This window comes from Mustela erminea, chromosome 13, assembly GCF_009829155.1.
Source record: "Mustela erminea isolate mMusErm1 chromosome 13, mMusErm1.Pri, whole genome shotgun sequence".
In the NCBI taxonomy this organism is placed as follows: Eukaryota; Metazoa; Chordata; class Mammalia; order Carnivora; family Mustelidae; genus Mustela; species Mustela erminea.
Genome location: NC_045626.1, coordinates 25,212,403 through 25,226,980, shown reverse-complemented (window position 1 = coordinate 25,226,980; position 14,578 = coordinate 25,212,403). Strand labels below are relative to the sequence as shown.

The window sequence follows — 14,578 nt, the reverse complement described above, 5'->3', positions numbered from 1 at the left end:
TAACAGTATCAATGGTTGACTTGTAGGGAAACAGCAGCCATCCACTGAGCCTCCGCTGTCAGTTTCATGAGCCACGTGGCCTGGTCTCTATCCTCAGAGAACCTGGAGTCTGCTTAGAGGAGTAAGACTTTCTCTAGTGGGAAAGCAACAGTCCAGAGCAGCATGAGATTACAGGCAGGAGAGGGGCTGGTGCCTGTGGGGGACCTTACAGAGGGCAGAGGAGGTCAGATGCACAGCAAGAGGAAGGAGGCACAGTGCTATCATGGTAACAGCACTGGACTGAGAGCAAGGAGACATGAGTTCTAACCTCCTTACCTCTGACTGACTATTCGATCATGGATGAGACACATTGTCTTGCAGTAACCTGTTTCCCTCTGAAAAAGGGGATGATCTAGACATAAGGCCATCAAAATATTTTGTTAAAAATACAGACCTAGGGGCTCCTGGGTGGCTCAGTGGGTTAAGCCGCTGCCTTCGGCTCAGGTCATGATCTCAGTGTCCTGGGATCGAGTCCCGCATCGAGCTCTCTGTTCAGCAGGGAGCCTGCTTCCCTCTTTCTCTCTCTCTGCCTGCCTCTGTCTACGTGATTTCTCTCTGTCAAATAAATAAATAAAAATCTTCAAAAAAAAAAAATACAGACCTAAATTTCTGCTTTGGGGAAGATGGAGTAGATGTTCTTTTTTATATTCCTTCTTCTAAGGAAAACTAAAATCCTGGTCATTCTATATAAAACAGATATAAGATTCTGAAAGGTAGAGATAAGAAGGCAGACCAGCTAGGGTTTGGGGGACCCGAGCAAGGACAGAGTCATAATTTTCCTGGGTTTCCTTTTTACCTCTAATATCCCAGACTTGGGGCCAAAGAAGGAGGTAAGCAGAATATGGCAGGGGACACAGATTTTTAAAGTCCCAATAAAAGTCTGACTCTGTAAGCAAAGGTCCAGGCAAAGGGCAACCTATCAAGATAGAAAAGTTTTAGACAATGATTGCTCTACTCCAGCCAAGTAGCACAGAACAGTGTGGGTCCACCCTCACCCACACCAGCAAAACCCACTGAGAGTCTAGAATGCCCCTCTCAGAGAGTTGTATAAGCCCTCTCACCTATACTGGGGTGATGTCAGAGAAGCCCAGGCAGGAAACTGAGCCCTTCATTCCTGCCAGCTCATAAGAAGGGCCCCTGGCCACCCCATGGTATTATTGGAGACCCCGTGGGAGCCTGGACTTGCGTCCCCACTCAGCAGTACTGAGGCAGCCCTTCTCTCCCTGCTGGGTTGTGTCAGAGGAAAGTCTAACAGGAAGATGAGACTTCCACTATTGCCAAGTGGTAGTGAGACCACCCCCATGGCAGGGTACACGGGGGACTCTGTGGAGTCCTGGAACTCTCGCCTCCTTGGAGCAGTAACAAGTGCACCCCAATACTGAGGCTGTGCCCCCCACCTTTCCCTGCCACAGTGTTATTACAAACAACCAGGTAACACAGAAGACTTAATATGATTCAGTGTCTCATAACATAACATGGAAGTGCCCTCATTGCAATAAAAAATCATATGTCTTACTAAGAACCAGAAATACTTTAAACTAAATGGAAAAAAAGACAATCACTAGATGTCAACACTGAGATGAGAATTTAAACTTTATCAACATTGAAAACTTTGCTCTGGAAAAACCCCTGTTTAGAGGTTGAAGAGACAAATTACAGAGAGGGAGAAAATTTTATAAAACATGTATCTGGCAAAAGGACTAGTATCCAGAATATATAAAGAATTCCCCAGACTCAGCATGTGAAACAGCGCAGTTAGAAAATGGACAAAAGATATGAAGAGACATTTTTTCCCTGTAGAAAGAGGATGTACAGATGGCAAATAAGCCCGCAAAAAAAAAGATGTGCCACATCATTAGCTGTAAGGGAAATGCAAATTAAAGCCACAGTGAGAGATTTCACACCTATCAAAATAGCTAATAAAAAAAATAGTGACAACACCGAGTACTGGTGAAGATACAGAGCCACTGGATCACTCATACTTAGCTGGTAGGAGTGTAAAGTGCTGCTGACATTCTGGAAAACAATTTGGCAGTTTCTTAAAAGACTAAACCTGCAAATACCATCTGATCCAGCAGTTTCACTCCCGGGTGTTTATCCCAGAGAAATGAAAACTTATGTTCACACACAAACCTGTACTCAAATGTTTATAGCAGCTTTATTCATAAAGCCCCAAACTGGAAACCACCCAGCTGTCCTCCAACAGGTGAACAGTTGGAACAAGCTGTGGTGATCAACAGTAAAAAGAATCAGTGAGTGACACATGCAGAAACCTGTGTGAATCCCCAGGGAATTTTGCCAAGTAAAAAAAGCCAATTCCCCAAAGTTACGTACTCTGATTTCATATAAATAACATTCCTGAAATGACAAGAGGATAGGAATGGGGACTAGGTGAGCAGTTCAAGGATTAGAGAAGGGAGGGGCCGAATGAAGTAGGTTGGGGACAAAAGGGCATCAGGTGGGAACCTTGTGCTGATGGAAATGTTCTGCATCTTGACCGTATCAACATCAGTATCCTGACTTTACTATTGAGCAATACTTTGAGCAGTGTACTCATGGGGGAAACTGAGTAAAGCGTACAGGGGATCTCTGCGTTATTTCTTAGAGCAGGATGTGAATCTACAATTCTCTAAGATAAAAGTAAACTTTTTTAAAGAACAGAACATTTTGTTTCATCAGAATCTTTCGGCAAGATCCCATAAGGAAAAGAAAAGGGACAAAACTGCTTGATGAGGTAGAGGAAAGAGTAGCCCATCTGCTGTCTCTCCTATTCTATCTACCTCATTGCTCTGGGAACACCTCTGTAGAAGCCCCGGGTCACCTCTTGGACCCGATGAACTCTCAGTTCCTTTCCTCCCTGGACTTCTGTGGTTCTGAGTCTGGGGCTGATGGGTAGGGAATATCCCTGGGGCTTGGGGAGCTTCAAGAAGGCCTAGTGGGGAGCCTTGGAGGTTGGGATCCTTTCCCTGCAGAGGGGCATGGATGACTGAGGACACCGGAATGGCCCCCAATTATTTCAGCAGATGCTGAATAGGAAGCCAGCCAGAAGGGCCCTGTCATGGGGCCCAGGCCAGGACAAGTTCAAGTAACGTGGCCTTTAAATCCAAAAGCACAAAGTTAGTTAGCCAAAGAGAGTGGGGAGAATGGGTTGGATTCAGAGAAGTATCCTTGGTCACAGGCTTCAGTCATTATCACCTACATCTCCCTTTGGGTTTTAAACTCAAAGACAGTGGGGTCTAGTAAAGAGAGAAGGGACAGAATGAATGTATAGATGAGAAAGTTCCAGAATGAAAGGAATGCCCTTTCCTGCTCCTGAACTCAGTTCTGGTGCCACCAGGAGGCCCTCTATGCTGGTCTTTGTTCTGCCATTCCCCTGCCTCAAAGATCCTTCTATTGAAGGGGCATTAAAATATTGGGGCAGGGGGTCTATCATCGTCTTTCCCACCAGCATGTGGGATGCTGTCCTTGGTGCTGAACACACGCATGCATAAACGCACACGCGCGCGCACACACACTCTCTCTCTCTCTCTCTCTCTCTCACACACACACACACACACACACACACACACATGGAGTTACTAGGATAGGACTGTTTGTCAAATTCTGGTTTAATTGGAGCCTCAGGGGAGTTTGAGACCTGACCTATAGGAAGGCCCTGCTTAGGTCCGGGAGATGCCTTTAGGGGCCTTTGGTGCCAGTGTCTCATATGGTGCACCTACTCTCCCCATCCCAAATGGGGAGTCCCTGGCCCCGTTCAAAGTCTTATGGTGCAGAGTGGGCAGCACAGGTCCAAGGAGCCGAGTGACTCTTCTGAGCCCTCCAGGATGCAGCTTGCAGACCTGGATTCCTGCTTTCCCCACTTTTAGTCCAAACCATGTTGCTACTCACCCAGAGTTTTCCTGGAGTTCTTAGAGGCCCTCTGGTCTCACCCCCAAAGCCAGCAGCAGAGGTGGCAGGCATCGTGTCATGGGCTGCTTGACCACATGCCATCTTCTATTGTTCTTTATGTTTCCATGACTCCTGGTTGGGTGGTGAGACCTTTGAGGTCAGGGATGATAGCCTCAGGACTAGGACTGTGCTAGTCCACTTCTGTGGGTGATAGATCAGGGCTAAGGCAGGGGAGTTGGGGCAGGGTCCTTGGAGAGGAAGAAGAGAAGTTACATCTGTTGTCTACAAGGATGACCCTCCCCATCAGCTACTCCAGGAACCTGTGTCCCTGAAGTAAGGGGACCCACGTGAGGGTCAGGCTTGCTGTTGGCCCTCATGATGCACAGAATCTGTAGAACATTCTACACTGAGAAGGGAGATGGACTGGGATAGTGAGCCCTCTGAGGGTGTCCAGCACTGGGCTGTGCATACACAGCTACTCCCCTACTGGACTGTAGCTGTGGGAGGCCAGGACCAAAGGCTGGCCACCCCTGCCTCTGTGTCCCCTGGCAGAGCAAACAAATAGCAGGGATACTGGGGAAGTCCAGATCAGCTTCCTCTACCTGGAGCTTCACCTGTGACCCTCCTGGGAATGCGGGCAGTCCTGCTGCTGGCGGATATCTGATTCAGTCAAGTTCTGCTTAGTCACTAAACCCTCACAGCCAGAAATTGTCGACACCTACACACACACACACACACACATGCACAAGCAAAAACCACTCCGTGGTTGTGTACTAATACAGCAAAGAGGAGGGTTTATTTTCCCACTGCTCCTGACTTAGCACGTTTTTCTAGCATACAGTGATTCACTCCCACCAAGTTTCATTCACTCAGACACAGAGCCCCATGCCCCCCACCATCTTTACAAAGCCTGGCTCACACCCTCAGATTCCCTCTTCACTTCACTGCCGGCAGTTTACTCCCTCCGCCCGCGCTGCCTTCCCAGTCGTGGGCAGAGATGGACTCAGAGAACCCAGCTGTCTGTGGGGGATGGATACCTTACTGCCTTACAGCCATCTGCCGTGGGGTCACAGTTTATTCGGGTCATGGAACTGCATGGTGCCACGGAACTGCATGGTGCCACGGGTAAGAGCATAAACTCCGAGTCATGCTGTCTACATTCCCCTCCTGGGAACTAGCTCTCTGAACACAGGCAGGTTCTCTGAGCCTCCGTTTTCTCATCCGTGAAATGGGGCTTCCTAAGCTTGTAACGAGGTTGAAATGCTCAGAGGATGACCAGTGTTTGGTCGGTGCCGCCTCAATGCCTTTGCTGTTATCATCGTCCAGTGTCCAGGCTCCCCGCCTGGCTGGGCAACAGTCCACAACAGCCCTGCCCGAGCTGGGGGGAGCCATGCACACCTGCGGGCCCTTCAGAGGTGGCTCCAGCCTCCCTGCCCACGGGAAAGCTGTTTCCTTTTCTTTTCCACAGAGTTCAAAGTGCTCATTATCTCTTTGTGCTCTGTTCTGAGAGCAGCACGGTTCACCCTGGCATGAGGCCCCCTAATTGCCAGGGAAAGGGACTGTTGTGAAGGATTCGGCAGCATTTAAGTGCTAAAAACCATCCACTGAAAAGGGTGGTTGCTTCTGATTAGGCTTCTCAGAACCTCAGCCTTGCAGCGACCTGGGGGGTTGGGGGCAGGGGCTGGCCGAACCCCTGGGCTGGGGCGGGGATGGGGCTCAGAGAAAAGCTGCGGCCACGGGAATGGCAAACTGGGAGATGTTCTTGAGGAAGCCCATGTGGTTTCCGGGGGGGGGGGGGCTCTCAGTGCCTGGACACCCGGATTCTTGCTCAAAAGTATTTAATGAATGAAGCTGGGTCCCACAGCTAGGATGAGGGGGTAAGTGGGCAGAGGGATGCAACAAAATTGAAGCCAGAGTTCCCAGTTGAGAGGATGCAGAATCACTAGGGAAGAATATTAGAAGACCATTTCCCAAAGTAGGTTCTGTGGAACCCTGGTCTTGCAATAAATAAATAAATAGAATTGCTCTGTGGAATAAAGAGGAAGGATGGGGTGGTTTTCGGTCAAAGGAATTTGGGGAATACTGCGTACTATATGGCTACCTACTTGAGGGGTCAACATCCGTCCAAGGCCGATAAAGGCACTGAGTAGTTTTGCAATAAAGTGATTTATTTAACAATCTTTTAACCCAGTGTATCCCAAATGTTTGATGAGGGAACCTTTTTTTTTTTTCTGTGCCCCACAAAACCCTTCTAATCTCCAGTGTTTCTAAAAGTGTGTTTCGTGGACCACCCCAGCTGCACTCAATTTAACCTAGCAACACTCCTCTCTCCACATGACTCTGATGCATACTGACATCTGAGACCCAGTGGGCTTGTGTTTCTAGAACACCACCGGGAAGCCATGCAGTCAGAGTCGGGAAGCGCTGGACGTGCTGTGGGCTCCTGGGGCACAAGCTTTAAGGACATTGCCGAGGGGCAGAGAGGAGGGGTCTCGAGCTGGTTCCTGTCAGAGACAAAGATGGGGGACAGGTAGGACCTTTGTTTCTCTGAGTCCAGGAAAAGCACAGTGGTCCAAAGAGGAATAGAATCCGTATCAGAGCCCTTCCCACTGACACCATGCATTACTAGTGCACCGGGGAAGCCGAGAGTGCAGGGAGGGCCTGGGAACAAGCCAGGCCCCGGTCACCCTCTGCTCTGTCCTCTGCTTGTCCTCGCCACTCACGTGGCTCCTCAGTGTAAGGGGTGATTTAGAGAGTGAGGTGGGTCTGGCTCCAGGTGTGAGGTTCCAGAAATCAGACTGCTGTCTGCCTGTCTGTGGGTCTCTCTGGAAGGCCCCGCCCCGCAGTAACCTACAAGCTTCTTGGGCACACGGATGAACCTGTCTGCAGTCATAAGAGGGTTTTGTGGGTCAGGTGGCGTGTAGGTTGGGGGTGTTGCGAGTTTGAGGATAGGTGTCCGGAACTCAGGAAAGGGGGACTATCCGGACACTTCACGGGCTTAGATGGGATCTGAAGCCTCCCGGTCAGCTTGGATGCTGCCAGCGCACGGCTGGGGCACTGGGGATGGGCGTGTGAAGCTCTTGGTTCCTGGTGGTCTGGTTTCGCTGTGGCTCCGCCCAGTGAGACCTGGCCCCTCTGGGCAGGGCCCAGGGCCGCTACCTCAACACTGACAAGGAACAGTATAGGAAGCCTCAGCAGGTGTGGTTCTGCCCTCTCTGGGCTGATTTGGTGGAGACTGATTTTGCTTCCAAGTGCCAGGCAATGTCCCCAGCCCCTGCTGAGATTTGGTTGTGTGCATCCTTATATGCCTGTCATATTCCATTGCAACAGCTCTGAGGAAACGTCCAGATTCATGTTATATGCTATGCATATTGTGTCGAATAGAGTGACAATAAATAGGTCAGCCCCTGGGACCCAGACTTCCATCGAGAGCTTCTCCAGGCTTGCCCTCTCACCTGTTAATGGGGTTACCTTCCTGTCCCATTCGGCACAGACCGGACAAGCCGCTGGCCCACAGCCCTTGGCACCTCCAGCTTGCGGCCCAAGGACCCTCCTTCTTGCCCAGGGCCATCACACCTCCTGGGCTGCCAAGTGGCACAGCTCCGGGGTCTTGTCCACATTATTGTTTTCCTGGTTGTGACCTTCCATCCCTTTATCATAGTCATTCTCTCTCCTGCCCTTGTGCCTCGCTCTTCAGTGACCTTGAATCCTAGTTTGGTAGATCCCAGTCTGTGACTCCATCATTTAGGCTCGAAAGCAGCTGGTAGAATCTATTTAATCAGTTGACAGCATTGGAAGCAGACTGTATGCCTAGCTTGGCCACTGTGGAGGGCCAAGAAGAGAGGGTAGCTGCTCTAGTCAAGGGGCTTACAACCTACTTGGGCTCGTGGATGGGCTTCAGGGACATTATGCTAAGTGAAGTCAGCTGGTCACAAAAAGACAAATCCTGTGTGATTCCATTCAGGTGAGGTATCAGAGAGGTACAAATCATGGAGACAGAAAGTAGGAAGGTGGGGGTGGGGTTCAGGAGAGGGGAGATCGGAGCTCGCATCCAGTGGGATTGGAGGCCCAGTTTTACGGGGTGAGAGGAGTTCTAGAGAAGGATGGCAATGAGGACTGCACAACCACGTGAGCGTACCTAACGCCACTGGACTGTGCACTTGGAAATGGTTAAGATGGTAAACTTTAGGTTATCTGCATTTTACTGCAGGAAAACAATTTGGGGGGGAAACTTGCCTTGAAGAGTACCATTCTTTTTTTTTTTTTAATTAATTTATTTGAAGGAGAGAGAGTGTGTGTGCAAGTTGGAGAAAGGGCAGAGGGAGAAGGAGGGAGAAAATCTCCAGCAGACTCCCCACCAAGCGTGGAGCCTGACACGGGGCTCGATCTCATGACCTGACATCATGACATCTCAGCTGAAATTACAAGTCAGATGCTTAACTAACTGAGCCACCCAGGCACCCCAAGATTTAACATTCTTATAAGGGAACCATTGACAAGCAATGGTCTTAAGCTGAATTTGTAGGTGCCATCAGTTGGGTATTTAAAGCATCAGGGATCAGGGAAAGAGAGACTTTGTGTGCTACTCTGAAGGACAGTGAACTTCGCTCTGGGTGAGGTCTCAGACATATACTTCAGAAGCAGAATTTATTTGTTTATTTGATTTTGTTGTTGTTTTTTGACCTTTGCATTTGAAATGCTCTACTACCCACAGGGGCTGGCTAGGTCAACAGAGTGTGTGACTCTTGATCTCAGGGTCACAAGTTCAAGCCCCATGTTGGGCATGAAGCCTACTAACAAAAACAAACAAACAAAAAAAAAATGTGAAATGCGCCTGGATTCTGAGGTTTGAGGCCTGGAAAGGGTGTTGTGGACATGCCAGATAACATCTCAGGAGGCCTGGGAGCTGTCTCCTTGGGGGTTGATTGTGTGTCTCTCTAGCCATGTGCAATTTCAGAGTTGCATTTGAAGCAAGCCAGACACCAGGAGCTGGGATGGGGAGGATGATGAAACAACTCAAGAAGGGAGGAAGAGGGGGTGATCTGGAACATTAGCAGTCAGCTGATTGGAAGACTGTAAATGATGCCATAACTGATTAGCGATGTCTGCCACTGGTGGGAAGGGGCTTGGCAGCAGCATGCGTGCCAGAAGAAACCCATCTGGAGCACACAGCATTGCACTCTCAGAGACCGCTTTACTTAAATACAAAGAATCTCAAGTCCAGACTTCACTAAGGTCACAAGGCAAGGTCACTGTGGCAGGAGGAAAACATAAGCTTAGGGAAGACGGTGGAAGTTTATTGAGGTGAAGGTCAGTTCAGCAGACACATTGTAGGCAGTGAGCAAAGAGCCATGGGGGTCCAATGAGGTACCTGCCAGCCAGTGTCTCTGATCTAGAACAGGAGAGGGGTCTCTACAAGCAGATGGATGCTCTACTACCCACAGGTGAGCTCTGCGGCCGCACCTCACCTGCATGGGTGGTACATTCAGGACAGAGCAAGGTGACTACAGTTTGGGAGGTCAGATGAGCTTCCTGGAGGAGGCAAGCTTTGAAGGAGATGGACAGGCGAGGAGCAAGATGGGCTTGGTAGGACACTGTCAGTAATGAAAGGGATCGTGGGACCACAAGACTAGACAGGTGTGGGTAGGAAGGACCCAGGTGCACAGAGCTGCCGTCTAGCACCATACGGAGAGGCTTATGGCCCGAGTAAATGTAGTTGATTGACAAGAAGATTGTGGCACAGGGGAAAGAGAAGGAGCTCTCAGGGCATGGGGAGGGAGGAGAAAGCTTTGTCACTTAGACACTAGGGCTTCTGGCTGCTGATGCCATCAAGAGAGGCCAGTCATGATATTACTGATGAGGTCTGAGGTCATGCCCACTCTCCTTTGTTCCCTCAGCCACACACACGCCCCCCCCCCCCCCAGTTTACTGCTCTCCCTTTTCCCCACAGCCCCTCATTGTCTCCTGCCGGTGTCTGCTCGGAGCCCAGCGCTTGGGCCCCTCTGCTGGGAGGCTGGGCTACTCAGCCTCTCCACTGGCCAGTGTGCCCCCTCTCCTTTTGATTGATTAAAGGCTGAAATGCACCTGCAAACTGCTTGCTCTCCCTGGAAACTAGGCTGGTTTCCACGTGAGGAGCCAGGGAGTCGGGCATGCTGAGTACAGTACAGTAAGGGAGGAGAACGTGCTTACCAGCTGTGGCCAATGTGAAGTAAATGAGAAGAATCCAAAACAAAACCAAACCCTCCCCGCCCATCATGGGCCTTCTCTGTCAAGATGCTTGCGTCTGCACTCACTGGGAGAGGTAGGGCTGGGGTCACCGAGCCTACTTCAGGTTCTTTACTAGTCCACAGGGGCTTTGTTCAACAGGCTGTGGGGCGATGTTGGCCGCAGGGGAGTGGCCACCAGGGAAAATAGCACGTGGGACTTTTCAGGGGCTGGCCCCTTGGTAGGGTTGAATGTTGGGAGTCCGAAACCAACCTGAGCCAGCATGGATCTGGACTTGTCTACGCAGGCTGCTGTGTTTGTAGGCTTTGGGAAACCCTAGGCCTCAGGTGTTGGGTATGGCTGTGAGGACAGGAGAAGGTCACAGGGTTGGGGCAGGGGCAACTGGTGACTGCGGGAAGAAGGGACATGACTGACCACCCTCACAAAAGGGCGTTTGTAGACAGGTGGATAGTTGATTGCCATATTAGTTTGCTAGGGCTGCTTGATTTTACATTTCTGATCCCCATACTGGGTTGACCTAGTGAAAGGTATAGTCATCCCACAGTTCTGGAGTCCAGAAATCTGAAATCAGGGAGTTGGCAGAGCCATGATCTCTGTGAAGGCACCAAGGAAGGATCTGGTCCAGGCCTCCCTCCCAGCTCCCCGTGGTTCCTCGGCTTGTGGCAGCATGACTCCAGTTTCCCCATGGAGTCCTCCCTCTGTGCGTGTCTGTCTCTGTGTCCAAATTTCCTCTTTTTATAATGAGACAAGGCTTACTGCGTTAGGGCCCACCTGTGTGATGTCATCTTAACTAATTCCATCTGCAACCACCTTATTCCCAAGTAGAGTTACATTCTGAGGTACTGGGGGTTAGAACTTCAACATACGAATTGGAGAGGGCCACCATGCAACCCCAACAGTCACTGAGGCGCACTTGTGGGGCCTCTAGGAAGTCCTGGCCAGGACAGAGTGGGTCATGTTGGAGATCACCAACTCACCTAGGGCTTGGGACCCCTGGACACTCCCCAGGCTGCTGTGCTCCACAGAGCCCCTAAAGTTATCTAGAATACCCTGTGTGTCCTGCTGTTTCTACACACCAACCCCTTTGCCAGGATGACTCTGTCCCTGCTTTTCCCTCTGCTTGCATGACCCTCATGAATACTTGTATCCCCTGTTCAAGGGGAAACTGCAGGAAACTTGCCTGTGCTACTGTGGCCCCTTGAATCAGTGTACATATCACACTGTCTTAAAATTTTTTATTACATGTGTGTCATCACACACCATTCTTTGCAGTCAGGGCCTGTGACTTTTCCACTTCTGTGTCTTCAATGTCTGGCCAGGCCTAGCTTCATGGCAAGGTCTCAAAAGAAGCTTGTCCAGTGTTGGAGCTAAAGGACCTGAGATGTGGCAGGTTTGGGGAGAGATCAGTCATAAAGACAGGGGATGCTACCAGGAATCTAACCAGGAGGTCCTAAAACACATGGAAAATGTGCACATATCACATGTGTATGGTTCAGTGGGTTTTCACAAGCTGAACACATTTATGTAACCAGCACCCAGATTGAGAAACAGAACATTACCAGCTCCGCTATGGCCCCCACCCAACCCCCGGCTTCTATTTTGTTTGTTAATTTGCCTATCCTTGAACTTGATATAAATTAAGTCATAGAGTTGGTACTTTTTTGTGTCTGGGTTCTTTTGTTCTACTTTGTGTTTTGGGGGATTGACTTCTGCTGTTGTATGTTGCTCTAATTTGTTCATTCTCCCTGCCGTGTAATATTCCAGTATGTGAATATACCCCAGTTTACATGTCTGGTCAATTTCCAGTAAGCGTGGATGTATTAGGCATAGTACTGTTCTGTACCTCTGTGCTTCACTGCTGCTGGGGAACATCTGTGCACATTTTGCTGGTGTTTGTACCTGGGTGTGACTTCTGGGTCATAAGTCGTGCACACTCTCAGATGTACTGGAGGTGGAAGTATTGATGATGAGCGTGGACTGTAGGGGTAACGAGGGATGGATGACATCAGGAGTGAAGGCAAGTTGCCAGAGAACTTGGAGAGATCATTAGCCAAGGGGCAGAGAAGCCAAATTGTAGAGACTGGATGGAATAAAGTGCTTTCTGTCTACGGGATAGATCATGTAGGGGACATTGGAGGACAAAGACTGGAGGGGGTTGACTTAGAGAATTTAATCGCTGGTGTATGTAACCTTGGTCAATGGGGGCCTCTCTGTGCTGCCTGGTTTTGGGAAGTGGGGGCTTAACCCTAGAGGAAGTCAGCCCCTCAACATGGACCTGCCACCGTGTCTGGCTTTGCAGAATCTCCATGCCTGGGAAGAAGCCACTGCTATCAGGCTGGCGATGGTGGCAGCAGCTCATTAGTGTGGCAGCATTGAGTAGAGAGCGATGGACTGAGGGCAGCAGAGACCCATGCTATTTCTATACCTGCCTGTGCAGTTGTCAGACACCATCAAAGTGAGGGCCTATGCCTGGGGGGACACCAGGGGTCCTTGTGACTCTTACTGGGCGCACCAGCAAGGATGCTCACTCTAGTGGCTCTCTCAAGCCCACAGGCTGCCCAGAATGACCAACCGAGGGGGGAGAGGGAAGGCCTCTGCAGCCCTCTCTGTGAATGGGCCTTTGCCCACTTGTTCTCAGTGTCCTGAACTAGGAAATGACACCACCCTTTTCATTCCCCATCTTTTCCAGAATGGCAGCAAAGACAACTCTCTGGACATGCTGGGCACGGATATCTGGGCAGCCAACACCTTTGATTCCTTCAGGTAAGCTCCCCGTGGTGTATGCCTCTGGCTGGGGCTTCTTGTCCTTACAGAAGCCCCATGGGGTCTTTGGAAGTTGAGTAAATGTTGAGCGTTCACTGATCAAGAAGTAGAGAGAAACAAAGAGGGGGCAAAGTAGAAAGGATGAGACCGCTGAGGAAGGAGTTCAGAGAGAGAGAATGGAGATCAAAGGAAGGCAAATGAGGGGAAAAGAGAATCCAAGGGAAAGAGAGAAAGAGAAGGAAAGGGAGGCTGAGAGAGGGTTGGGGGGAAGAGAAGACAGATGCTAATAGTTCAACCACAGGGAAGAGGGAGAGAAGACAGAGGGGTGGACTGGTGGTTGGCAGAGCAAAGGAAAATGGCGCATAGCAGACGATGGGGGCATGGCTGCAGGGAGGTCCGGAGGAGGGAAGGGCTTTCAGTAGTTCAGACTCTGGAAGGTTCCTGATAGACTAAGTTGGAAGAACAGGTATAGGCCAGGGCTACCTCAGTATGGGGGGACGGTGCCCTTGAAAGGTTTGCTAATGGGTACATACCATATGTTCATTCCTCTGGGGAGGGATGACTTCGGACTGTGGATGGTAGTTACCCTTTAGCTCCACTCTGCCGCTGGCTTGGAGCTGGCCAACACTGCGCATATTTCAGGCCTATCCCTGGCTCAGACTCCAGTTTGTACAGAATGGAAGCACCATGGTCTCCTGGGCCTGGGGCTGATGGCACCTGGCCTCCTGGCACCTGCCTTATCTCCTCAGAGCCGCCTTGCCACCATTTTGAGCTGCTGTCAGAAGCTTCTGGTTTTTGGCCTCCTTTCTCTCCAGCCTTCCTCACATGTAGATGTGAGAGCAAACTCTGGGGTGTTTTAGAGGGACCGCTCGCTGTAGGATAGGCCGCAGACCAACACTTGTGTTTTACCAGCATACATGATGGCATAGCGAGGTTGAAGAGAGGTGAGGGCTTGGCACGCAGCCTCCTGCCCCCGTGTCTGTGAGCACGGCTGACACCACAGGCTCCATTCTGAGTGAGGGGTCTCTGTCGACCCTGCCCTTGGCTGGTGGATGCCCTCCCCGTCCTGCCCACCTCTTTGTGAGGACACTCCCTGCCAGGCTTGTGCCTACTTGTCTGGTGCCCATCAGGAAGTGGGCTGGCCGCCCCCTTACCTCCTTACCTTTTCTCATCCTCCAGCGGTGCCACCTGGGACCTGCAGCCCGAAAAGCTAGACTTCACCCAGTTCCACCGGAAGCTGAGACATACGTCCAAGCAGCCCCTGCCGCATATCGACCGGGAAGGGTAAGCGGTGACCAGGGGCTCTTACACAGGGGTGGGAGAGGTTGCAGCCATCCAGGGGTTCACAGGGGCCTTTCCCTGGGTGGGCAGACAGACATCTCTGCTGCACCGGGGACACCCAGGTGGCTGATGTCCAGAGAGCTCTCTGCCTAGAACCAGACTCACGGGCCTCTCTCCACCCTTCCCTGCCAGCCTCCTCCACCCGCAGCGCCCGCTCCTCTTCCTGACCACCGTGGCTCTGCTTGTCCGCGATCCAGTGCAGTGGGTCTCACTTTGGATCGGGGCCACTGGGAGACTTGTTAAAACAGCCAGAACATCCTGAACTCTGATTCGGGAGGTCTGGGGTAGGGCCCGAGAATGGGCATTCCTAACAAGTTCCCAG

At 50.8% G+C, this 14,578-nt stretch overlaps 1 protein-coding gene across 6 annotated transcripts in view; it reads left to right on the top strand.

The window, feature by feature from the left end:
* CTIF (cap binding complex dependent translation initiation factor) overlaps nt 1-14,578 on the top strand; it is a 281,960-nt gene that overhangs the window by 94,526 nt on the left and 172,856 nt on the right. For all 6 annotated transcript variants that reach the window (XM_032311400.1, XM_032311401.1, XM_032311399.1 and 3 more), the window contains 2 exons: nt 12,842-12,915; nt 14,095-14,199. In XM_032311400.1, coding sequence (XP_032167291.1) covers nt 12,842-12,915; nt 14,095-14,199 — 179 coding nt within the window. The remainder of the gene's footprint in view (nt 1-12,841; nt 12,916-14,094; nt 14,200-14,578) is intronic.